Source organism: Chroicocephalus ridibundus, chromosome 1 (genome assembly GCF_963924245.1).
Source record: "Chroicocephalus ridibundus chromosome 1, bChrRid1.1, whole genome shotgun sequence".
Classification (NCBI taxonomy): domain Eukaryota; kingdom Metazoa; phylum Chordata; class Aves; order Charadriiformes; family Laridae; genus Chroicocephalus; species Chroicocephalus ridibundus.
In genome coordinates, this window is record NC_086284.1 from 204,074,781 (window position 1) to 204,100,808 (window position 26,028).

General features: G+C 42.7%; 1 protein-coding gene across 1 annotated transcript in view; it reads right to left on the reverse strand.

Annotated features, from left to right (window-relative positions):
* Positions 1-2,135: 2,135 nt before the first annotated feature.
* Positions 2,136-26,028, reverse strand: part of SLC2A13 (solute carrier family 2 member 13) — a 168,365-nt gene continuing 144,472 nt past the window's right edge. The window contains exons 8-10 of the mRNA XM_063323407.1: positions 9,982-10,103; positions 9,696-9,848; positions 2,136-8,545 (exon numbers count right to left, since the gene is read on the reverse strand). Coding sequence (XP_063179477.1) covers positions 8,319-8,545; positions 9,696-9,848; positions 9,982-10,103 — 502 coding nt within the window. The 3' untranslated portion in view covers positions 2,136-8,318. The remainder of the gene's footprint in view (positions 8,546-9,695; positions 9,849-9,981; positions 10,104-26,028) is intronic.

Below are 26,028 nucleotides of genomic sequence, written 5' to 3' on the forward strand. Positions count from 1 at the left end.
CCAGACCCAAAGATCTCCAATAAAACCATCTAATCAAACAACCCCCCCCCACCTCCCTCCACAGGTCTCGGAGAGGATTTTTTGCCTTTTTTCCTATGAAAACCAAGATGCAGAAAATATTTCTGGTACTTCTGCAGTTAACTCTCAAAAGGCAAAAGCTTTCCAAATCTGTGCAGAGCTTCTCAATTAGTCACACACGTGCCTGGGTACCAGCTAGGTCACGTATGTTAAACAAGCGAGTGAAAACCTGCCCTGGAGACCAGCTAATGAACAAGACAGGTGGAACTGCTTATGGCAAATGCATTTGACTGTTTCCCCATGGATTTCAGCCGGTTGTTTGGTGGTCTGAATGCATTCATCATAGAATCACAGAATGGTTTTGGTTGGAAGGGACCTTAAAGATCACCTAGTTCCAACCCCCTGCCATGGGCAGGGGCACCTCCCACTAGACCAGGCTGCTCAAAGCCCCATCCAGCCTGGCCTTGAACACCTCCAGGGATGGGGCATCCACAGCTTCCCTGGGCAACCTGTGCCAGTGTCTCACCACCCACACAGTAAAGAATTTCTTCCTAATATCTAACCTAAATCTCCCCTCTTTCAGTTTAAAACCGTTACCCCTCGTCCTATCACTACACTCCCTGACAAAGAGTCCCTCCCCATCTCTCCTGTAGGCGCCCTTTACGTACTGGAAGGCCGCTACAATCTCTCCATCAGGGGAAGGGTTGAGATGTCATTCATCTCAGCGATGTGTTGGAAGCGAAACGTTTGTGCGGGGAGTTCTGCGTGGGCCGGGGCGGCTGGAGGGACACCAGCTCGGGAGATGATCACCAGCAGGTCTCTTCAACCAGCCCAGCACAACTCAGCGGGGGACCACCGAGGTCAGAGAAAAAACAGACTTTTTTTTTTTTTTAAGCTTACCTTTAACTTCCCCATCTACTTCCTACAAACCGTAGCAGCCTTGAAAGCAAGCACTCGGTGCCGTGCACAAAGCAAAGGCTGCACAACACTGGTTCAGATGCAGCACCACCCAGCCTTGATGCCTGGGGGGGTCTGATTCCAAAAATGCTCACAAAGATCTGGAACCAAGTCCTGCTACTGCTTGCAGTTCAGTTCTGCAGATGGCAGAACCCGTTCGGCAGAAATCAGTCCATCAGTAGTTGTTTCGTGATAGTAGCTGGAGCAGAGGGAAATGGGAGAAGGCAAAAAAATTGAGTGTTTGACAGCAGAGCCACCAGCTTTTCATTATCCCACAAAGCTGCCATGTGGTTTTGGTGACAAGTAATCTGAACCGCAGCCACTCATCACCTTTATAAGTGCTATCAGCCAGAAAGCTAAAAACACAGCCTGTCAGCGCACAGCGATCGGCTTCCTCTCCCCCCTCCCGGGGACAAGCGCCGCCACAGACACAGGTTTGCCGAGCTATTTCCCGCTGCCGGCACCTCCCATCAGCTGTACCGCCGCCGGCTGGGATCTCTCTGCCTCCTGGACCAAAAGGCCACAGCTCTGTCAGAGGCAACTCTGCGCCCCGCAAGGGTTCCATGGTGGCACCTGCGGTAGGTGGAGGGAACGGGACCAATTTCCACTCGGTCTGGATTCCTCTGCCGCGCTGGGGAGCACAGCCAGGGCAGCCCCCAGCACGGCACGGCCACGTCCTGCTGCTCTTTGTTAATCATCAAACTGGTACAAGCAATTTTCTTAATAACGCACACAGCGTTAGGACACTTCCCCATTAGAAAACAGCAACTTCTGCCCTTTCCTCAGTTGATAATCAAGTCTGAAGGTACAAATTGCCATCGCAGGACTGGCCTGTGTTTGGGCAGGGGACACTGAAGACCCGCGGGGGGACACCAGGGCAGTCGGCAGCTCTGCGCAGCTGCATGCAGCTCTTCAAACAAATCCTTCAGGCAGGAAGGGACGCTTGCCCAGCATGCCATCACCACATAAATGCTCTCTAGTTTGAAACGTATCATATTAAGATCGTATTCAAAGTTATTCTTACCCTTTCACTTATTTCAGGCAAGCCCAAGGACTATTTTAGCTCATTTTCCTGAGCAATGCAATTTTGCAACTCTAAAAGGCGACCTGAATACCAAAATAAAGGAAATCTTGAGAAAGATTCTGTAATTAAGTATCTCACCTTTTATTTTGTTCATTTACACTTCTGGCACTGACAATTCTTTGAAGATATTTATTTTTTATGTAAAGACCAAACTTCATTAAAGCAATCAGAACAGAATTCAATTAAATAATTTTACATCACTTAAGTTTCAGAAAATGTACAACACTTTCATACATTATAGGCTTGACTGGTTGCAAAAGGAAATGGCACATGTTTGACACGGTTAAGAAATAACTTGGACAACCCAGCAGTTAGTTTTGCCAAAACCTGTTTTGTACTGAATACCATAGCACGCGCCCAGGGATTACGATATGCCCGATGGCGCCATGTGCACGTTATTATTCAACACGGAAATGTAACTATCAATTTGGTCTCCAATAACGGCTCATATATTCTACACTGAATTTGTCACAGAACGATCCGGTTGACGGCTTTGTAGGGGTGTGAGATTCACGATGGAAAGCAGAGACGTGACTCGTGCCACTTCCCAGCGGTGCCCTGGACCAGCAGGACATGGAGCACATGGGGAATTTCAAGCGTATGAATAATGCTATCCGTTTCACGGGGACCACTCGAACACTGCAAATGGAACGGACGGGCAGGCGTGCACTGGGCAGGGCCCGCGCTGTAACGCAGCATCCCAGCACCACGAAACCATCTCGCTTCACACCTGCTGAGGATCCAGGAAGCGTCTCCTGCAGACGTCACGACGATGGTCATACATTCAAGTCCTCTCCAAAGTCTACGTAATGTTTAAGGCAGCAAGAGAAATTTGCCTTTATTTTAGCACTTCAGAAACTGGTGTTTCCTTTAGAAATAGGTGGACGATATTCATAACTAATCAGCGCGCCCCTTAGTTATATAAACGCGATGAAAGGCCAAACCAAATTTTGACAAACTGTATCTCAACAGAATCAAGGAGCTGAAGGTTTATAATTACACGTGCCAGATCATTCACACGTAACATACCGTCTAGGGACAACGTGAAAAAGCGGGGATTTAGATGAAATCTGTGTTCTTGAGGCCTGATGCTGGTCAAACTTCCCCTGGCGTGAGTGAGCTCTACTGAAGCCGACGAGTGAGCACCTCTGGTGAGAGGCGTGAATAAGATTAAAAACATGCCGCTCGTTCACACTAACAGGTCATTGTGGCTAAAGTATATTCTCATATACAGAACTCTGGAACACCATTAACATCCATTTACAAAACACTACAGTGATGGTTATTGGCACATAAAAAACTCCTTCTCTATATGAAAACATACACAAAATAGATAAGAACTGCCATTTTTTTCAGACTTTTAAAATCTATATATAGTTGCCTTTAAGGAGTTTTAACCCCCAGTATCACAAACAACAATATTTCTTTAACAATGTTCACCTAGATTTTACTGTGCTGACATTGGTAACACTGCCACAACCTAGACCACTTGGTGGATTATGCTTAACTGTACTGTACACAAGGCGATGAAGATCGATAGAAAACCACTAAGATTTTTGCACAAAAATGTGACTTGTTAAAATCCAGAGAACGACTGAGTCACTTTATAGGCAGCAGCTACATGTAAGCTGTAAATGTTACCCGCAATAAAAACACATTTTGCCATAAAGCACATATTGTGGCATTATCTGCTTCTGGCCTGGTACACAAAGCTCGATTTTCTTCCCAATGCAGAGGAATGGGTTTGGTTAGCTTGACTCTCTCAGAAAAAAGTGCACAAATATCTTACTCTTTAAAGTGCTTTGCAGAACTGTCTCTTCTGCCTTGATTTCTACCCCGAGATCTCTCTATGCTGTGAAGACTCTGCCTCCTTGTGTAGTGATGTTCAGCTAACAAAGCCTCTTATGCAAGTACAAGTAAATTTTCAAGACCGTGTTAGAAGAGCGTTGACGTTGAGAAGTAGAAAGTTGGGTATAAGGCTGAGAAGTACAGGGTCTATCTTTTATTAGCCCACGGCGTGTCTGTGGGACTGCACCCAACACCCTCACCGCTGAAGGAAAGACCCTCGCTCAGGGCCTCTCGCAGCCCCTGAAAAGTCAGAACTTCTGCCCCGTGATCAACCCAAGTGACTAAGAAGGGCAAACCAGATTTCACCCAGGAAAAAAAGTACTTTGCAAACTCGGTTGCCGTGTTCTCACCTCCGCGTGGGCATGGGAGAAGAGCACTTGTGTGCTTCCTCCCCCTTAGTCTGCCAGCTCCCTGTTCCCATCCACCGGACTGAGCGCAGTCCCTGGGTCCCACCGTCCTTCTCCCACACGAGAGAGAAGTCAGAGACTGCTCCTTTTGGCTACGACACCCATCTCTACTGAAACATGACTTCATGGGGCTTTTGATGCATCATTTTTTTTCTTCTCCCCTCCCAACCCTAACTCCTACACCGGTGAAATGCTGCATTTCCCAACTCATGCAAAAGTAAGTCGGCGTTGGAACAATGATCCTTGGGACGTATCGTCTCTTGTCCCAGAATTTGACAGGGCTGTCACCGCAACTCACAAGGTAGCAACGTCTATGACAGCCATCTATCTAAGGTGCACACGTAGCAACGCAACGTCAGCCCTCAAACGAGCCCTGGGGCCTTGCTTCGTTTCTATGCCTATTTTCAAACCAGGTTTGCTTCTCTCGTTAAAAACTGATTTTGATCAACAAAGTGACAAGGGGAAGAAACATGCAGCAAATTATCGCAACTCCCCCAACTCATAGATTTGCAACTACTATATACGAATTAAATTTAAAAAGATTAAAAATGCATCAGGACTTGTTTCTTTTATACTTGTTCTTAGATCAAAACGTGTAGAGTCAGTAGATGAATCAGAACTAAAATATCTCAAATTGTTGTGTATAATCAACATGCGATTCGTGCCCAACTCTACCAGCAGTACTACTCTAGCATTCCTGATGCACAGAATACCTGAATTAAGCGTGCAGTCCTTGTGAAGAAATGATTTCACATCTGCTGCAGAAAGCTTTCAATAAAATGATATTGTGCTTAGACACCCTATTTATGCTACTTCATAAATTAAAATCCTGTCATACGAAATTATTCGGCTACACTGTATCTTTATTCTTTTATCTGGAATGTTACTAAGTCTACCCTTAGCAAAAATCTCTTAAAACTTAAAATATGCACAAATATAAAAAATCTTTGCAAAATAGAAACATTTATTTCATTTTCTTCATACATTATAAATGTTCACAGAGTCTAAAAATAAAACCCTAATTGTGTACGATTAATTTCAAGTATTTGATCCCATTTTCATCACACATGATGCTATGCTTAGTGCTAGGTTCGGTGTTTCTAAGGTACGGAATGTTATCTTGGTGTAAAGCAACCCTAAAAGGAAGGCTCAAACCCAACTCCCTGCGGGCGGGGAAGGGGGAGTGACAACAAAGAAGCCGATACATATTTTGCACCCTCACAGCCAGTAGCAATGATAAATAAAATGCACGTTTCAATCGATTTGCCTCGATAAAAAGGGCGCGGGATGCAAACCTTCAGAAAACTGCTTTCGGTGAGACGAAACGTGTTGTGTGAGAGAAGGAGCCCAGCGCAGCTGAGCGCCGCTTTTGAGAACGTCCGTGAAACAAGGCTGGCAGCGAGAGATGGTCGTCTGCTGCTAAAAAGCCCCAGCGCTGCCTGCAAAACAAAAGAGGCTGATCTTGTGACAGCGATTGCTCCAGTGACTTTGCTTTGGTTATGCCCAACAAACGCAGCGGTTTCCTCTACCTGTGGGCACCAGTGCAACAAAGCCCGAGGTCATCCCCGACGCCGTGCCGGCGCAGGGACACCCTCCCTGGCTTACACCCCCTCCAGCAACACACGCCAAGCAAGGGGATGTTCATCGGTGCATTGGCGAGGCTGGGCTCACGCTTTTGGGGGGATCAGAACCGTAAGTCCCTGTTCTCAAAAGCCGGTAAATACCCACTTAAACCTATCAACCACGTACGCACGGGTTGGGCGTTACGCACCTTTTCACACACTGTTCTGGGTAACAAAAGTCTTCCAAATATGGGTCTTCAAGCCCACATTTTTCGGTTGCAGGAAGAAACCAATTTGCCCTTAAAACTATTTTGTTATCGTCTGTTTCAAGCATCCCTTTTTCTCATTTCAGGCACTGCACCTTCGGTGAGGGTTTCCAAGAGGTGACAGCCTAACGGAGACATCCCGCGGCGGGTGCATTGGTAGATAGGTCTGGAGACCTGAGCATTTTCAACAGCTGGTGCTTTCAAGCATAAAAATATTGTGCGCTTAAAGGGGAGGCAAGGCGGGAGGCGTGAGAATCCAGCCCTCTCACAGCACAAGCGGATATTCAAGGTTGGGCCGCTCTTCTCAATGATTTGCTTGAAATTCCCTCTGTCCTCTATGCTCTCCCTTTTTAGTCCCGTCAAGTCACAAAAGGATGCTTTAAAATATTTTCTTTCCAAAAATATTTCTTTGATTAATGAAGTAAAAAAGAAAATAACGCAAAATACACCCAATCGCCGACGGTCAGTAATTGGAGGTTAAGAACTCCTATCACAGAAGGTCAGATAACATAATGGCAGACTTCTTTACAACAAAACCCCACGTTATCAAATAAAAATAATTTAGTAACAAATGTCCAGTCTCAGTTTTGATAATAATCCTACATCCAAAATATTCTTCAAGCCAAGAAAAGCCCACAAAGCAAATCTATAAAAACTAACGAACCCAAAAACTTCTTTAATCTCTACACAATGAAAAATAAATGTATTTTTACCAATTAAATGGGGAGGGGGGGGCAGCCCACAGGCAGAGGAGGTTTTCCACATTCTTTCATGAAGCAAATGTTTCAAAGATAGGAATTTGAATTGTTGATGCTTTCAGACTCGTATCTCTGAAGATTTAAAGCAGTGAGGACACGGCAAGGAAAAAAATTACCTAATATTTTTATGTAGCTGCATAAAATTCAATTTGCCAAGGCGAGCAATCATGGCAGGTGAATAAAATACCATTCCTATTTTCATTACCAGGCTAAAGGCAGCCAAGTTTATTTTTGTGCCTGACATTTTCTTGACAATTTTGCAATGGTTCGGTAAGGCAATTAATGAGATGTAGGCTTCTGCCCATTGCTAATATTTCTCTTTAGATCCAGCAAGACACTGGTTGACTAAGGGCGTTTGAAGGAAAAATGTGCTGGGATTCTTTTACTCTGCACATACGACGATAAACTGAAGGCAATACGATTATTCACAAGAAAGAGGCCCAGGAGGGATGAACACTGTGCATTTAGAAGAACAAAACCTTTCCCCTCCTTTTCTATCTTTTAGCTAATAATATTTTGTGTTCAAAAGTAGGCACGAACCCAAATGTTCAAATGCAAAAAAGGAAAACAAAAATCTTTTGTTTCCAACTAACTGAAGCCTCTACATTGTACCTAGCAATATATACCAGTTCCTTTGTACATGTGGCCACATACTTAGTCCTGCTTTCCTGCTGTCAGGTAGTTAATTTTGGCAGTTTCTCTCTCAAACACCAACTCCGGACTGTGGTGTGTGCTCAAGAGCAGCAGTTGGCTCAGGCAACCCGCTGTAACACAGACGTACGCCACCCGCGCGAACCTCCACCCGGGTGACCATGGCTCTCTACTTCTTATCTCAAATAAATAGAAATGGAAATTCTCTTAGGGAAAATTTGGGGGACGTTCCCTCCAATAGATATAGCAGATTTGCTATTTTCCTAATGAGTTAAACCTTTTAGATGGCTACCGTTACAGCGGCTGATGCATTCGTCATTCAGTGTACTGCACAGCAGAGCTATTTCCTAGGCTGCGATGGGATGGGGATCTGACAGATGTTGGCTGCTTTCTGATTAGCTACTCTATTATTTTATCTTTTGTCAGTATTGAAGATAAGGACAACCACTGACCATCCAGGACAGCCTTCTGCGTCCATCTGGCACAGCGCACCCTACTGTATACCTTGGGATGGTGCAGTGTCACGCACACCTGGTGAATTCACATTATCGTGGAATTCAATCTCTTTTGGAAGCCATTGCTCTTAGTTATCAAGAAAACACTAGCATACTGCATTTCCTCCCCAGTGGAGCATTTTTGAATGTGAAGGCATTTTTAGCTAGACAGTAGAAAGGAGAACCAGACCAGAAGCAGGGCAGTGAGGTCATCAGAGAGCCGCTTTCCCCCCAGAAGGCTTTTAAATGATTAAATACATCAGCAGCTGAAAATTATTCCACATCAGAAGCATCATTGTCAGAAAGATGGTAATTACTTCCCTTCACCCGAATATACTCGATATACCTCCCTTCATCAGAATCTGACATACCACATGTACATAGCCTGTTTTCAAACAAAGATTCAATTTCCTCTAGTTTTTTCCCTTTAGTCTCGGGAAGGCAGCCGTAGATGAAAACTAGTCCCAAGGCAGCAAAGCCTGCGTAGAGGAAGAAGGCTCCTGCAATGTAAAAAAAAATAATGCACAGTCGGTTACAGAAGTTCCTGTCCCTTCCCTGCTCCAGAGCAGAGGGAGCGGCAGAAGCAGCAGGCTGCAGATATCAAAGGAGTGCATATAAAAGCAATGGTTGGAGCGGCATCGTTAAAATAACGAGCTGCGGGGCTGTGGGTGTAGGAGAAGGCCGCTTTATTGCACCGCTCCACAACGCAGTAAATTAACAAAAGCAATTTCATTTCATGTGGAAGATAACACACATCTCTTTTGCATAAGTCATTCTGCTGTTAAAATAAACAGCAATGAAACGGTTGCATACCCCATAAAAAAATCAGATAGGAAAGGCAAGAACTTTCTTAGTTTACCTTAACAGCGAAGGACACGCTAAGACAACCCCTCAGAATAAGGAACTTTGGCAAAAAAGAAATAGGATTAAAATAATGCTTGTGACTCTTAAACCTAGTTATTATTTAGAAGTCATCTGCAGAGACATTTAGCAGCGAGAAAGAGCTCGTTCTACCCGCCATCCACCTTACCTAGGGGGGCAGAGAAGGTACCAAAGGACCAACAAACATTTACCTGCCATTGTTTCTAGACTGATGACTCAAAGGAATGACAGGTAGAGCTGAAAGGCTCTGTACTAGTAATAATGTGAAGGTCACATCAACTCCCTAGCAGCTTAATGTAATTTAAATTACTTGTACTGGAGTGGCTGAGCAGTAATCTGACAAACTCTCCGCAGGCTCCAGCAGACAGGGCTTAATCAACAGCTGGGAGCAGGGCAGTAGCATCTGACACAGCTATTCCTGCAAGGATTATCTGATATTGGCCTCAGTCGCCACCATAAACTAAAAAAATTGCAGATGCCATCTCCTTAAGTAGGAATCAGCATATTTCACTAAGTCAAAAGCGGTTTTTTTCCCAGCTTCCCTGTTTCACTCAAACGTCTAGGTTCTCAGTTAAGGGCAGAAAGAAACGTTTCTTGTGAAAGCTGGACCAAACTCTGTGATCCAGGCAGGTCGCATCAGGTCTCTAGTCTTAGATGAACACTGCACTCACAGTTGGCATTTCATAGCAAAACCGAGTGACCCAGAACCAGGAGAAAATCTATGTGCCAATGGTGGTACTGCACACATGGATGGATACTGTTTCTTACCATAGTAGGTCAGATATTCAGCCGTATGCAGAAATGTCAGTGACACGAGCACATTGAAAACCCAGTTGACTCCAGAGGAACACGCGTTTCCTGTACTTCGAGCCCAAAGTGGGTAAATTTCAGAATTGACGGTCCAGGGCATAGGACCCATCCCTAAGAATGAGGAAAAAAAGATCAATCTCATTTAATGCTTGGACTCAAAAGTAAATTTAATATGTAGCCTCATTATTCGACATTTTACCTTTACAATTTTTTAACTTATATCGGAAAACAAACGCTTGCTTACCAGGTGCAAAGAAAACCAAGTATAAAATAAGGCCCAGAAGTGCTGTCCAGGAGTATGGAGTGGGGCAGAAATTGTATGCCCAGAACAAATCTTCGTTTTTGAATACTGTTTCATTTGAACACCTGAAAAATAACAATAAAACTTAGTAGTAAAGAATTTTCAGGGAAATGGGTGACATCTCAATATAAACATGGCACATCATGTTTTATGAAAAGCTGAAAAATGTATAATCAAGCTGAAAAAGCTCCATCCCTGTTAATTTATCAAGATCTTTGAGACAAGTCCTACATTCAGAAATGTGCCTGGTCTTAGGCAGAGTAACCATCAGAACATTCCTGAATTTAAACACTTGCCTTGTATCTACAGATCTTCAAGTGAATAGTCTTTACTATACAAGTGGTGACACCAAAGCCATCGAGACCATTCACACGAATATCCCACAGTGCAAAAAGAGCCGCAGCAGCAGGACTTTGAGCTAAGGATGCCGCACGCAAGGACTGAAGGTTAAATGGAAGTTAGTCCTTATGCCATTGACAAACTAACTATATGCTGCACACTTTGGGTGTAATCAGTAATGCCTATGGAGTGCGCTACGGTCAAGTGCAGTTATAAGAAGAGGCGTATACTTCCTTTTCTAGGCAGTGAAATAATTTAGAAGAAGGTAGCATTTCTGATTAGACAGTAAAAATAAGAATCAGACCAGACGTAAACTGTGCCTGAGCTCCTGAAAGAGAAAGTGCCTCTATTCCAAGGACTATGTGGAAATTACGTATTTTGAGGAACAGGTATAAAATCAGGTATTCCCACCTGACTGCAAACAATATAATATATTTTTAAGCAGTACTGGCAACTTTTTTTCTTTTTTGAAAAAGCATGTGTTTAAAGGGAAAAGAAATCATAACTGTAACTGAAGAATCTTTTCAGCTGCAACCACAATTGCTACAGTTGAAAAACCATGTACTTTTGGGAAAAAAAAAGACTTAGGCAGACACCAGCCTTTCATATGCAAACGTTATTTACTTGAAGAGAAGAAATCACCGAGCGCTGAACATCTGCCTGAGTTATAAAATCCAGGTCAGCTGAGTGCTTACACGAAAGATATGACCCTCTTGAGAGTAGGAAAACCAGAATGAAGATGCCTGCAACAGGTGGCAGCTGGGCAACGAGTGGCGAGATGGTGGAGCAACTGACACCCTGAAATGTTTCAGAGGATCTACCACCATTGCAGTTGACTTTCAAATGCAAATTCGAACAGAACGCTTTTCTAACTTGCCTGTTAAGAAATGACCAACCCACCCCAGGTCGAAGAGGAATGTGCTAAGCACCGATGGCCAACCCTCCCGAACTCCTGCGGCAGAAACCTTCCTTATGTTGGCATGGACGTACCAACAGGACAGCACTTAAAGCAGGATATCACCATGAAGTCCTAAACCCAGTTTCAGGACAGCTGGAAATGCAAAGTTCAAATACATTTAGAAGAGAGAGGTTAACCCAACAAATACTGGAAAAACGCACGTCTGAAACCCCAGCCAAACCCTAATGCTGCCTTAATGTCAGTAAGCTGTAAGGTTTGCAGTTCCACCTTGCCCTTGGGCATCACCTGACCAAGTGGAGCCAGTGTTCATGGAGAAATGCCGAGCCCTTGATGTGCTGCCGGCTGTTTGCTGGAGTGCTGAGCTCTCCCAGAAAGTCCATCTCATCCAGCGCATACAGATTCACTTCTCGGTGAAAAGCACTTAGAAAATAGGCCAACTGAACATCCCTCTCAAAGATAGGTCCCTCAAGCCCGGATACAACAGGCTTGTGGCCTCATCTGCCACCTGGACACTGGAGCACCCATCAGCCTAAGACACCAGCAGCTTCCATGACAGAGATTTTTCACTTTTTCTCAGCCAAAAGTACTGCTGCCATGCTTATCACTTCTTCATCTTGCTTCTAAGCATCACCCCAGGTTCCTTCTTCTGTCACTTTGCTTTTTCATAGAATTATAGAATCTTCATGGTTGGAGAGGACCCTTGAGATCATCAAGTCCAACGATACACACACACAACCGCCCCCCCAAAAAAACCCCAAACAAACAAACAAACAAAAACCAACAAAAAACCCCAACAACCTACAATCTCTGCCCTTCAGAACATGCCCTGAAGTGCCAAATCTAGACGTTTCTTAAACACCTCTAGGGATGGTGACTCAACCACCTCCCTGGGCAGGCTGTTCCAGTGCCTGACCACTCTTGCAGTAAAGTAATTCTTCCTAATATCTAATCTAAACCTCCCCTGCCCCAGCTTCAGACCATTTCCTCAGGTCCTGTCACTATTCACCTGGGAGAAGAGGCCAACACCCACCTCTCTACAACCTCCTTTCAGGTAGGTGTAGAGGGCAATGAGGTCTCCCCTCAGCCTCCTCTTCTCCAACCTAAACATGCCCAGCTCCCTCAGCCTCTCCTCATATGACTTGGTCTCCAGACCCCTCACCAGCATCACGACCTTCATGGCTCAGCTCAGCATCTCTTTCTATGTTATGAGTGCGAGACATGGATCATTCCGTTAGTGTCCACCCTGACCCTTCTCTACCACCCTACGTGCCCCTCACTGCGTGCAGGTTAAATCAGGTTTGAGCTGTGTCTCAGATACAAGACATATAGAAGAATGAACTGTGCTGGAGAACCATCCATATGTTTAAACCTGAAGTTCCTTACACGTTAAAGAAATGGTGTTTCAAAGATTAATTACTGAACATACAGTGATCCTCTTGCCACCTCCTGCTCAGCCCCGCATAGCTGCCCACTCTGCATCTGCACCACTGCAAGATCCCAGGATTGCTCAGTTTCACACCATTTTAACAACATCACATTTGCTTCTTTCACTGTTACTCTAATTTCATTTGCAGGTGTTTGGTAATGAATACAAGCTGATTAGCATTTTTAAACATCTTGATGCTGCTGAGATTGGTTTCTCCATTCTGCCCAACCGGATCGGCAGCTCCTCAGAGAGGAGCCTCAAGCCTTCTCTCCAATGCTACTGTAAACAAAGACGCACTTGGTTTATTTTCTTGCATCCATCTCCATCAGCGCAAACCAACCTGCTGATTCATACAGACACAACCACCGGGAGGTCTGGATGTTTCCTTCCCCTACCATTTTTCCCCAGATGCGTCCTACTTTTGGCAGAGTGCAACACAAACGATACGAAGGAAAACCAGATGTCTCCAAAGCCTTCCGTGGCTGAAGGCACTCATTTATTCTCCACTGTATGCCTGTAACTAAGGGAAATTCTGCTGCAAGAAAGCAGATTCAGTGCCTTGAAACGGGAAAAACAGCGCTCGAGACTAGACTTAACAGCAACCTTGCAGTAATAAACTGTGCTTTGTTTATCCTTCAGTAGTACACCAGCATGGTACACCGAGTCAAAGCACAGATATCTACATTTGCTGGCACCTTGCGGCGCTGGGTACGTTCAAAAATAACACTCCTTCAAGACTGGGGATTTGTTCAAGCTCTGTTACTGTGCTAATTGCACTGCTATACTACTATTCCTACAAGATCTACTATTTTGCTGTAGAATATATAAATAATTACTTATAATGTATTATCAGATAAAATTCTGAATTTTGTCCTGCATGAAGGGAGCATCTATGATGGAAAGTGGACGATCAGCTACCCATCGCTTCACAAGCTGAAATGCACAGAGGAAAATGCCCTGTAAACGGCGTGGAAGTGAAACGATGCGGTCGGGTACCAGTGCAAAGAGTTTGTAAATACCAATATGTTGGGTAATAGTCATATCAGTATAAACAGCGAAGACACATCACATCATTTCCTCTGAAATTACTGCCAAAGTGAAAACATCATAGTGCTACATTGAAAATCTTTACTGTGATTTTCTTTCATTACATATTTTCCACAGATAATTTAAGACGCACATCTGTTCTAATTAGTGAAAACCTGACATTCCAACAATTGATGAGAACAGTTCGACTGACTGGAAATAAATCAGAACGGCAGCAGATTTCTAAATTATGGGCATTATATGGTTCCATAATCACAGAATCCATCCTCTATCAGATGCGGTCTGTAGTTCAGAAGATCTAAAGCTTTGCTCCCCACTTCCTTAAATTACATTCTTATGGCACATAAAAGAAGGTAAGAGAAGAAAAGCTGGTGTGGGTGGTCTAAAATGTTACTGCTAATGACAAGAGGATGAAACAGGCTAAGACCACTTCCTTCATAATCAATCTAATTTTTCCTAATACTTGAGCCAATTTGGCTGTAGAATAATTCTCAAGCGCAACACTGAAAGCCACAGATCGGGAAATGGCTAGGCAGTACACAGCACAGGCAAGTGAGCACAGCACAAGACAGACCCTGCTGATTTTCTCCTCAAATTTCCATTAATTTTTGCTTTGCTGCAGAGTGAGGACTGTGTAGCCCTAAAGATACGGCTTTTGTGGGAATTAAACGTTTCATTCTGAACAGTTCACATATTTTTAATATGAAAGCTGCTGACTTCCCATTGTCTTTTAAGCACTTCAGAAGCATCTTAAATGGATTTAGATCAAAAGTCTTAAAAGGTCAAAATTCCAATCAAATCAGGCTAAGGAAATAAATTACTTCTAAAGAAAATCACCAACGTGATCGTTCATGTCCTTAAAATGTTTGTTAGAACAGGCTTATTTCAAAATTACACATTCTGTTCTGAGATAAACTTTAACATCGAGTGCTGATGGTACAGAAAGATTTCAGACCTAATCCACAGTTTCACTAACCCCCCATTTCTTTGTTCTAACAAGAGTAGAACTACTTAAAAACTGCTCCTATGCCAGTATTTTGTGTCTGGGTTATCAAAATGATGATAAGCTACAATTTATCAACTCAGTGTAACATAAATACATTGGATTTTAAAAAAGTCTCCTTTATAGAGATTTTTAAAGGCTCCTGTGTGAAGTGCTGATTTTTATATCATGCCAATACAATTGAATAATATAAATTTATGATGTCAGGCTTATTGACTCATCTTTTCACCTGAAGCCTGGTCATGGAAAGGACAGAGGACCAAACGGGCATAATTTAGAGTAGCTACTGTTTGGACTGAGAAAGGTTTTTGTGGAAGATGCTTGGGAACAACTAAGACTATTTATCCACAAGCAATTACTCATCCTGTGGAAGAATCTGGACTTTGACATTTCACGGAATCACAGAATCATGGGATTTTTCAGAGTTGGAAGGGACCCCTAGAGATCATCTAGTCCAACTCCCCTGCTAAAGCAGGATTGCCTAAAGCACATCCCTCAGGACTGCATCCAGGCGGGTCTTGAAAGTCTCCAGAGAAGGGGACTCCACCACCTCCCTGGGCAGCCTGTTCCAGTGCTCTGTCACCCTCACTGTAAAGAAGTTTTTTCTCATATTTGATCGGAACTTCCTATGTTCCAGCTTGTGCCTGTTACCCCTCATCCTGTTACTGTGAACCACTGAAAAGAGTCTGGCTCCGTCCTCCTTAAACCCACCCTTTAGATACTTGTAAACGTTAATAAGGTCTCCCCCCAGCCTTCTCTTCTCCAGGCTAAAGAGTCCCAGCTGTCTCAGCCTTTCACCATAAGGGAGATGCTCCAATCCCTCAACCATCTTTGTTGCCCTACGCCGGACTCTCTCCAGTAGTTCCCTGTTACTACTCTCCAGTAGTAACCCTGTTTGGGTTAGTTCTCACAACTTCAAGCCTCTCTTTTTCTGATAAACATATTTAGTTGTCTGAACAGACCCCTAACTATCTTCAAATTACAAGGACAAAAAAGGACAGAATTTAGCAAGGTACCAGATTAACTGTGTAATAATTTAGCAGTAGCCAGACAAGAAAATAAGGAGAGCCTTGGAAACTGCCTCCGTCCTGTCCATGAAGCGGCCTCTCTAATTCACACATATATGTTCAAAATAGTTACATTAGCACAACCCATAGAAACCAGTGAAACCATAAGTTACACTTTCACTATAAATCAGTATGTTCTGATTTAAAGAAAAATCTCTGCTCCTTTCAGTCCTTGATTTTTATATATAGATACAGTAAGATGCTATCTGAAGTACTGAGCAAAGCGTAACTCTTTCCTGAAGGCGAACAGATTAATTTAAACCTGACTAATGTCTGAATCAATACTTCCTAAGCTCTCTCCAGTCCCCTAGCTACTGGATTCTGTGCCTCACAGAAGACGCACTGTAGCTCCACGCCTCTCTGGAGAAGTTTGCATCCACCGCTTTGACTTTGTAGTTTACACGGAGAAATAACTCCTCCGTTAAACCAGATGTTGCTAAAAATATGCAGATGAAGCTTCTTATGCCAGATGATGGCAATTGAAAGAACCAGAAAAGAACAAACAGATGCAGCCTTGAAAAAATGTACCCATAAAATTTCATGGTATTCAGCTAGACATTGCTTAACCTTCATTACATAAAAATACCAGCAGCGTTTTGGGACATTCATTGAAGCCTTTTGCTATAACTGGCAAAGAATTTTTAAAATATTAGCACGCACTTCAAAAACTTGGAAAAATAGTTTCGTTCACAGCAAGAAAGCAAACTGCACCTCAGCAGATTGCTGATGCATTTGCACATGACTGAAAAGCAGTCTTTATCACGCTGAGGCCCCCCGCTATCGGATCTACCCGTTATACCTATAGAGCTGTGGGTGACATCCTGCACAAAGAACAGAAACCAGGACACTTTAATGGATAACAGCTATTGTAATTGCCGCTGTCCAAAATATTTTAAAAAATCTTAAACCAAAGAGACAAAGCCAGTTCCTTTCTCTATGCAATGCTTTCCATGCCCAGTAAGTTTAGTCGTAGCTGCTAGGGCTAGAACAATACCAACCGGAAAATTATTCTCCTCGAGCTGAATGACTGGCACTTCATACTCTGCATCTGGGAAACCAAAAGCCCACATTCAAATATAAATTAAAAAAAAAAAACAAAAACAAACAAACCACAAACCACCAGAACCTTGGTTGCTTTGCCCATTACAGAGCCAAAGAGTTTAGAGATGGCTTCTTTATTGTACGCTGCAGGTAAGAACTGATTTCCTAACAAGGTTTTGCTTTTAAATCAGCACTTCTTACAGATCTGCTTGGAGGCAGCCGTGCAACACATAGAGAAATAACTGTCAATTATTCACACTGAGCATCTTTTCTTTCACTGGCTGTTATCTTCTCATCCCTCTTTTATCTTCTTTCTTACAAAAGAGACTCTACAGACTGCTAAAATCTCCTAAAATCAATCACAAGGAATATTTCACTATAGCTCATACACAGTATTAAATTTAAAAATTACTTAATATTTAATTTACCCGAGCAGAAGACCTTACTGAAATAATTACTTCATAAAAATACCTATCTGTAAGACATAACTGCCTTCCATCATGCTTATATGGGTGTACTCTTCACCGGGTAAAAAGATGGCTGGATGGCCGGGCCCAAAGAGCTGTGGTGAATGGAGTTCAACCCAGTTGGTGGCCGGTCACCAGTGGTGTTCTCCAGGGCTCAGTACTGAGGCCAGTTCTCTTTAATATCTTCATCAATGATCTGGATGAGGGGATCGAGTGCACCCTCAGTAAGTTTGCAGATGACACTAAGTTGGGCAGGAGTGTTGGTCTGCTTGAGGGTCAGAAGGCTCTACAGAGGGACCTGGACAGGCTGGATCGATGGGCCAATGTTATGAGCTTCAACAAGGCCAAGTGCCGGGTGCTGCACTTGGGTCACAACAAGCCCACGCAGTGCTACGGGCTTGGGGAAGAGTGGCTGGGAAGATGCCTGGCAGAAAAGTACCTGGGGGTTTTGGTCGACAGCCAGCTGCGTATGGGCCAGCAGCGTGCCCAGGTGGCCAAGGCAGCCAACAGCATCCTGGCTTTTATCAGAAATAGTGTGGCCAGCAGGACCAGGGAAGTGATTATCCCCTGTACTCGGCACAGGTGAGGTCACACCTCAAATACTGTGTCCGGTTTTGGGCCCCTCACTACAAGAAAGACATTGAGGCGCTGGAGCGAGTCCAGAGAAGGGCAACGAAGCTGATGAGGGGTCTGGAGAACAAGTCCTGTGAGGAGCGGCTGAGGGAGCTGGGGGTGTTCAGCCTGGAGAAAAGGAGGCTGAAGGGAGACCTTATTGCTCTCCACAACTACCTGAAAGGAGGCTGTAGCGAGGTGGGGGTTGGTCTCTTCTCCCAAGTTAGAAGGGATAAGACAGGAGGAAACAGGGTCAAGTTGCAGCAGGGGAGGTTTAGATTGGATGGCAGGAAAAATTTCACCCAAAGGGCTGTCAAGCATTGCAACAGGCTGCCCAGGGAAGTGGCTGAGTCGCCATCCCTGCAGTTATTTAAAAGGCGTGCAGTCATGGCACTTAGGGACATGCTTTAGTGGTGGACTTGGCAGTGTTAGGTTAACAGCTGGATTCAACGATCTTAAGGGTCTTTTCCAACCTAAATGATTCTATGATTCTTAGTCACGCCAGAACGCACACCTGCATGAAGCTTAATATGCTGTTCTGATTTACCTCTGTTCCTGGCCACCTGGTCACAGATGAACGTTTGTTTTTTTTTTTTACATTAATACTTATTTAGCTAAAAAATCTTCATAAGGTTTGAATTCAAACACTTGTGTTTTCCGAAACTGAGAAATTTCAGCTTTGCAACTGCATCTGAATTTGCCCATTAAATTTGCCAGTAGAGTGCTGGAGCTGTTGTTCAAGCTGAATAGACCGAGCAGCAGACTACCAAATGATTGAAAACAGGAGCAATTTTTCCCCACGACAAATAGTTCTCCAATATTAATCACATCAAAGGGGTTCTTAACTGTTTGTCGTTCTGGATGTTTCAGTAACTTTGTAACCACGTATTAGTGCATTCTGAAGGGTGGACAACACAGTTCCTGCATCTCTTGCCAAAGGAAGCAGCTCAGCTGCGTGCCAGTGCCAGTTAGGACATTTGTTAGCTGTGGGTCTGAGCAAGCAGCTTTTGTGTGATTACATTAATCTCCTGATGAAAGATGCTCAGTTTTGGATTTGTTTCCAGACTGAACGTCCTCTGTCATATTGCTGTATCCTACTCCTGTCCTCTCAAAGGTCAGTCTGCTACTCCACTAGACTTCTCTTAACCTATACTGGTGCCTTCCAAGCCCTGCTGGCCACCTCCAGGCCGTTGGCTACAATTTCCCACTCCCTTGTCACACCGCAAGTGTTCCAAGCTTTGTTTTTCATCATATCTAGCAGGAGGGGAGAGAGACCACCTCTGATACTACCAGAACACTGTCCGACAAGCTTCTCTCGTCTTTTGCACTCTCCTTACCTTGAGAAATGGACTCAAACCAGGAAAAGGCAGAATACTGTTTATACCTAGTGTTAAAGCCCAACCACCTGAGATTTCACAACAGCTGACAGCCCCCATTAGGTACCCATGTACGCCAGTCCCAGCTACAGCACACTTAAAAACTGGGAGCAGAAATAAGCAAATACCTCTTTTTTTTTTTTTTACAGGACATACAATTACCTTAACCACACTACACATAGATCGACTTATTTTCCTTCCCAAGCTTTTTCCGACTCTTCCAAAGTATCAGATCATAATAAAAGTGTCAGGAAACATCTGATGTCTCTGTGCTCTATGGAGTGCCCTGTCCTAGTCCCAACTCTGATCCTGACTGGACACACTTGGTTTACCCCAGCACAAATTAAAATTAACTAGTAATAATTAAATTGTATTATTTCATAATCATGACCAAATCATAAATAATTCAAATATATTAATAATGCATAAGCTTGTGAGAGGTCATACAGCTATTACAAATAATCATCTGTTCACTTAACAACCAACTATCAGTCATACCTACAGAATTTTAATGGGCAGAATTCAAATTAGAACCTGATCAAAATGCAGAATCTTAATTAGTTTTGAGCATAAGCATCTTAGCTGAATATCACTGTCCTTCACGCATTTCTACCTATGATCACTTTAACTACTTTAATCATTAGACAATAGGTCACAGTTCTAAACATGGTGTTTTGTGTTTCTTTTTAACATTGGACACTTTCAGGTACAAAATTAGCTGCTCAGGTGAGGAAAAAAAAAAGAAGGAATACGGCTTCTTTCTTCTTTTTGTGAAAAACTTCAAAATTGCCACAATTTTCAACAACGAAATGAAGACTACTTTAAGGTTTGAAATTGTAAAATTCAGTGACACCGACAGCACTGAGTGATAATTCTAAGATGGAGAATCAAATACCAGTGTATACAATAAATAAACAAGAGTACAATCTGGTAATTATTTCTGGACAGAGCCTTCATAAAACTGAGTAAATACTTTGAAGACACTTTTCTTTGTAAAGACCGAGATTTTTTTTTTTAAATATATATTCTAAAGAGCTTTTTCTCAATGTAAAGTATGACTCACTCCTAGCTTGATATGTTGATATTTAGTTGCAGAAAATATTTCTCCAAAATATCAGAGAAAATTTCACTGGAACTAGACATCACGCAAGGTCAAAGTTATAGCAAGGTAACATTAAAGGAGAAGCAAAGCCCACGTCTGCTAAGTGTTTTCAGGAGAATATATTCTTGCAATTTTAAGGAATTTATTTTTGCAACAGGAATGTATTTTTGCAATTTTAAAGATCTTTCTGTATATTTACAAGCTAACAAAGAGCATGAAAAAGCAGCAATGAAAGACTGCACCGTTTCAGGTAAGGCTCAGAAGGCAATATCAGGCAATATAAGATTTCTGCCTTTTTTCCCCCTCTGAAGGATGTACTCCGACGGTTCACAGACAACTTACATCTGTGTACTTTAAAGACCAAGACCTTCAGTGTTTTTTACTGCATTTTCATTTGTAGAACACAAAACCTTGATCTCAAAAAATAAAAACAACCACACGATGTTTCACAAGCACTAAACTATTTGACATTCCTTACTGAAATACTCTTAGAATGCATATAAGCCTTGGGTTTGCCCCTTTATTGACCGGCATATCCTGCTGCTAAAGTTTGTGCTTCTACAGGAGGTTGTGCCTGCTGGTCCACTGAAATTTCACTTCACCACAAAACTTAGTTTGTGTACGTCCTTGAACAACTTTACTAAACCCTAAATCTTTTGGGTCTTTGGTTCCTCTTTTAAGACAGATTGTACTGTTTCTTGCAGCTTTCAAACTACTGATGAGCATGAGAACGCCAACCACTTTATAAACACAGTAGAGTGCCATCGGCAAGTCAGGAAGACTCCCAGATTCCAGTGCTGTACTTAAAAAATATTTTTAAAAGTCTAAGTCAATCCTCACAAAGAGCAAGATCCAGTAAGAGACAGAGAAATAGTTAGTTCAGTCCTAATTCTCATACTGAAAAATTTCAATCAGTTAAATGCTGTAGTTTTCATTAATTCTTTAAGTATCAACAACTCTCAAAGAACTTCACCAAGGTGCAGATCAGCAAAGAACATTCAGAATTTTGGGTGAATATGATGCGAGGTGATACTGGCCAACATTTTGAAGCCTTTGTCATGATCAATAGCTATGTTAGCAGTACAGTAGTATCAAGAAATGTAAGAAAAACACTGCATTCTACCAGGTGGACTGGAAAAAACGCCATGATGTGGCAGAGGGCAAGAGCCGCTGCTGTAACACCTAAAGCATCAGGTATTCGCGTGCAGGTCTGGATGGGGATGTGACGTGTGTGATGGGGCTGTGGCTCAATGATGTGGCTTGCACACACTGCAGTCAGTGGGACAAGAGAATTATTGCTGCCACCACCTCGGGGAGTGCCGCAAATCCTCCCTTCAACCCTGCTCACAGCAATCAAGCACGAACTGAAAAGAAACCTCTTGTGCCGCTGCACGGGCGCAGGCACACGGCAAGACCTCGCAAGAAATGGCATCTGGGAATATTTAATCACTCGTGAAATGGATGCCATTTCACAAATTCTAAACACCCCCAGCACAAAGCTATCTCCACACGACAACCCGCACAAAGGTAGCACAGAGGCATTCTGGAAACAGAATGAGCTATTATTTCCCTCTTGGCAGCCATCAGGGTTGACAAAGACTCGTGGACTCCCTGTGACTCCAGAACGTGCTTTATAGTTTGTTTAGCATTTTTTCTGTCGTTATACAGAAATAGTTCAGCTTTGGAACAACCAGCTTCAGCAATGAGCACCCACACACACCCGTCCCTTCATCCAGTCATTGATGGCCTCCCTTACTTCTCTGAAAAGAGGGAGCGCTCATTAACAGTTTGGACATTTCTTCTGACAGACAAACCTTTGGGGGATCTCAGTGATGAGCGTTAACTGGAAGGTGGCTACCAGCCACCCCGCTGGGCTCCCAAAGCTAACCTGTGCCGCACAATGCTTTCCACCGAAAACCAGACAGATTTGGTCACTCTCTATCACTCACAGATGCCTGCAGGCAGGCAGGCTTCGTTCTGTTCAAGCTCTTTCAGGACAAAAATGCTCATAAACATAGGATTCTCCAGTACTTTTTGTTAAAGACAGGCTGGTATTTAGCATTTGTGATAGACTAGCATATTAAGTATTTCGGTTGTGCGCAAACCCCTCTCTGTAGCTCAGCGCTCCCGGTCTTCTCCTGGACTGGAGCAGTTCTGCTGCTCTGGGCGTTTTCGCGAGGAAGTTTTGGGTCATCCCTGCTCTGACATTTTTGAGAGTTTATGGATGGAGAACCAGTCTCCAACCAAATTACTGACAGAACTGGGATAATCGAATTGGAGAATTTCTAGCTTTGGTTTCCAGATCTAAAAGCATTTAGTCTTTCCAATAGTATCTCCTTGCAGCATGAATATTTAATAATTAGATTACTGAAACAAATTGGTTTGAAAATTATGATGTCAAATGCAGCATTATAGAATTTCATGCAAATTTCTTGTCGACTAAATCTCTACCTAATGTTTAATCTCATTTGTTTTTTTCACCTGCTTTTACATTTAATTTACTTAATAATTAGCATTTGTAAAGTTCTTTTATTACAACAGAAATATCAACCAGCTGCCCATTCACTGCACAAGTATCAGTTCTCCCAGGAGATGTCTCTTTCCTATGGTATATGAAGACAGATTGGCTCCATGAATACTGGTGGAAAGGGCTGAGTGTAGGGCTCAGTAATAACAAGTATCAATACTTTAATATTAATTAAAGTATTATGAACAGAACAGTGCGCAAGGATTGCTGGCATGACCTAACAAAGTCTATTCTGTAAAACACAGGCAAAGGCCGGCTGCTAATAAGGAACAATAAGGAACAGCATCTTTTACTCCATCAGTCAAGGCACTACAAGACAGCTCAAGGTGAAAATTTTAGCCATCCAAAGTTCAGCAAGACAAACTCTACCCAGGCTTCTTATTCTTACTTGCACTTACAAGTAACCTTCACTGATGCTTGTACGGTTCACCATGTGTCACTAGTATTACCAAAGGAATGTCATCAGCATCTCAAAAGCATCACTTGAGTTACAATTGCCAAAAGTAATTCTAAGCCCATGGTCAAAAAAGACCGAAAACAAAGAAATCAAGGTGGTTGCTGTAACTCAGGGTGAAGGTAACTTAGCAGAAATATTGACTGGAAGTTCAACCTCCAAATGAAATAGGTTCTAGTTCAGTGTTCTGATCTTGTTTTTCCAAATGCTTCCGAACACTCCAGAAAACAATACAGAAACAGAAAAAAATGTATTGCTTTTAACTACCCCAAAGTTTCAGACATGCAAAGGTATTGTAAAAAACATGCTTTGAGGTTGAAACCTGGCATATCAACTTAGTAGAGAATGTCAAGATTTTATAATTCAATTTAGAAAAACAGAGCAAATCCCACCCAAACCCCAAACTCAAAACACAGATGGGACACCGCTGCCACAATTATACCAAGTTACCAGATGTGGCACTGAATGGTGAGCATTACCGATACAATTCATCTTCCAAATAACTGACTTGCCAAGTTCCGGTCCCGAACGGCTGCTGCCTGGCCAGCAGAGCGCCCGGCGGGACGCCCGGGCCAGGCTCTGCTGCTGCCCCCGCACCGCTGAGGTGTTAAACCTGGTTCATTTTCTGCTTATACCACGCAGTGGTCCCCGCGTCTTACAGAGTCTGCCAAACCAGCACTCCTCAGAAATGATTTTCCCTTGAGCTGTTAAAATCTTAAAATCAGAATGAACCACAGATTTGAATGGGAAGTTAAGAGACAATGAAATATTTATCCTCTTGAAATCAAAGGGAAGTGGGGGGGCTTAAAAATAATTTCCTGAATTTGCTTTTTTGTTGAACCCGAGACAAAAAACTGTAAGGACAAGAAGTTTAAAATATAGATGAATATTACATGTATTAGCACACCTTTTTAGCGCTGTCCTACTCTCCTTAATTCCTAGTTATTGATATAAAGTTTATTTTTTAATAGTTCTAACAAGAACCTTTTGGCCAACTTAACCTTCCATCTGAAGCGCCGAGCTGTTACATTCCATTTCTGTAACAGCAATTTCGACACAAACAGTACATTTTAACTATTGCCAGCAACTGTCTTTCTGCCGTTACAACTGAAATCTATCCAGACTGAAAATTTGAGTTCTTGAGTTCATTGTTTTAAACACGCGATGGAAGAGTATTTTTAAAACGGAGCTTTTCCCTGACTCCAGTAGGTGGCAATAGCTCTGCCCTTAAACGCTCAGGCCCCAGGAAGCTCAGAAAAACCGGTGCTTCAGAAGCGGAATGAAGCACCGCATCCCTGCCCACGCACGCTCTACTGGGGAGCCTCCGAATTAAATCAACCACCAGAGCTATCCAAAGAATGATTCCTCCACTGTCAGCCCTAAAATTCACCGGAAATTATTAGTGTCGTAACTGAAAATGGAGCCCCAAGGACATTTAAATAATACTCTAAGACCACTTATAACAAGATAATTATTTCACGCCTGATTTGTGGGAGTGAGCACTTAACACAGAGTGTTGCTCTGCTTTGATTTGTGCACGCAGGTGCAATATCTATGCCAAATCTCAGGAATTTTATAAAATACAGAAACAGTAAGTGGTTACCTGTCTCTAGTTTATGACATTTATAAACATCGGGTGCCAAAGTCTTCATTGTTACACGAAACTCCAAAGTTTGGGATCTGGCAGTACTAGAACTCAGCAGAAATCAAAGTAATCATCTATTTTGCATGGCCTGTGACAACTAAAAAGAACTTTACATAAATAAGTGCTTTTTAACAATAGTTATTTTGCCAAGAAAATATGCTAAATGGGAACATACATCATCTGAATCACAGGTCTGAAGAACTAAATAATCATGTGGAGCCTCAAACTCATCTCTCATTATCATCTATGCAAAGCTAATGTGACAGCTGTGCAAAGCTCCAGGAAAAAAAAAAGATACTCTATACATCCTACAAGCAAGAAGAAATGCCCAAAGTGCTGCTGTTCAGAAGTACGACCTGCCATCTAACAGACTGCCCATTTCCTAGCCCGTACGAACCGACGAGCTGAGTTAAAATAAGGTCACAACTTTAAATCAAATGAATCAATAATTCCAGCTCATCTTGTGCCAGTGAGGGATTGATCTTACTGCCTCCGTTCTCAAGGAAATGAACCACACACACCGACAGCACATACAATAATTTATATGAATTAAACTCATCAAACATATTGAATTATTCAACAGTCCTCGTGCAGAAATGTGTTAATTTATATTCTCTCCAAAAGAAAAAAAATACTCTGAAAACTTCATCCTTTTAAGAAGGGAAGAGATCACAGTTTCACTATATCGGATTATGTGATTATTGAAGAGTTACTTATTATGGAATAAAGACGTATAAGATTTGGATTAGGGATGCTGTTAAAGGTACAAGCTGCCGTACGGAGGGCTGGGTTCAACCCTGCTGAATGTTCTTTATCAATAAAGATCCCCAATCCCATGCACCTTTCAAAAATATCTTCCCCCTCAAAACAGACAAAATTTCAATTTAGTAAATTTAAGGAGTGTAAAAAAACCTAAAAGAATCTGCTCGGACAGTTTTCACCAATGATTTTTATTTAAATCTGAA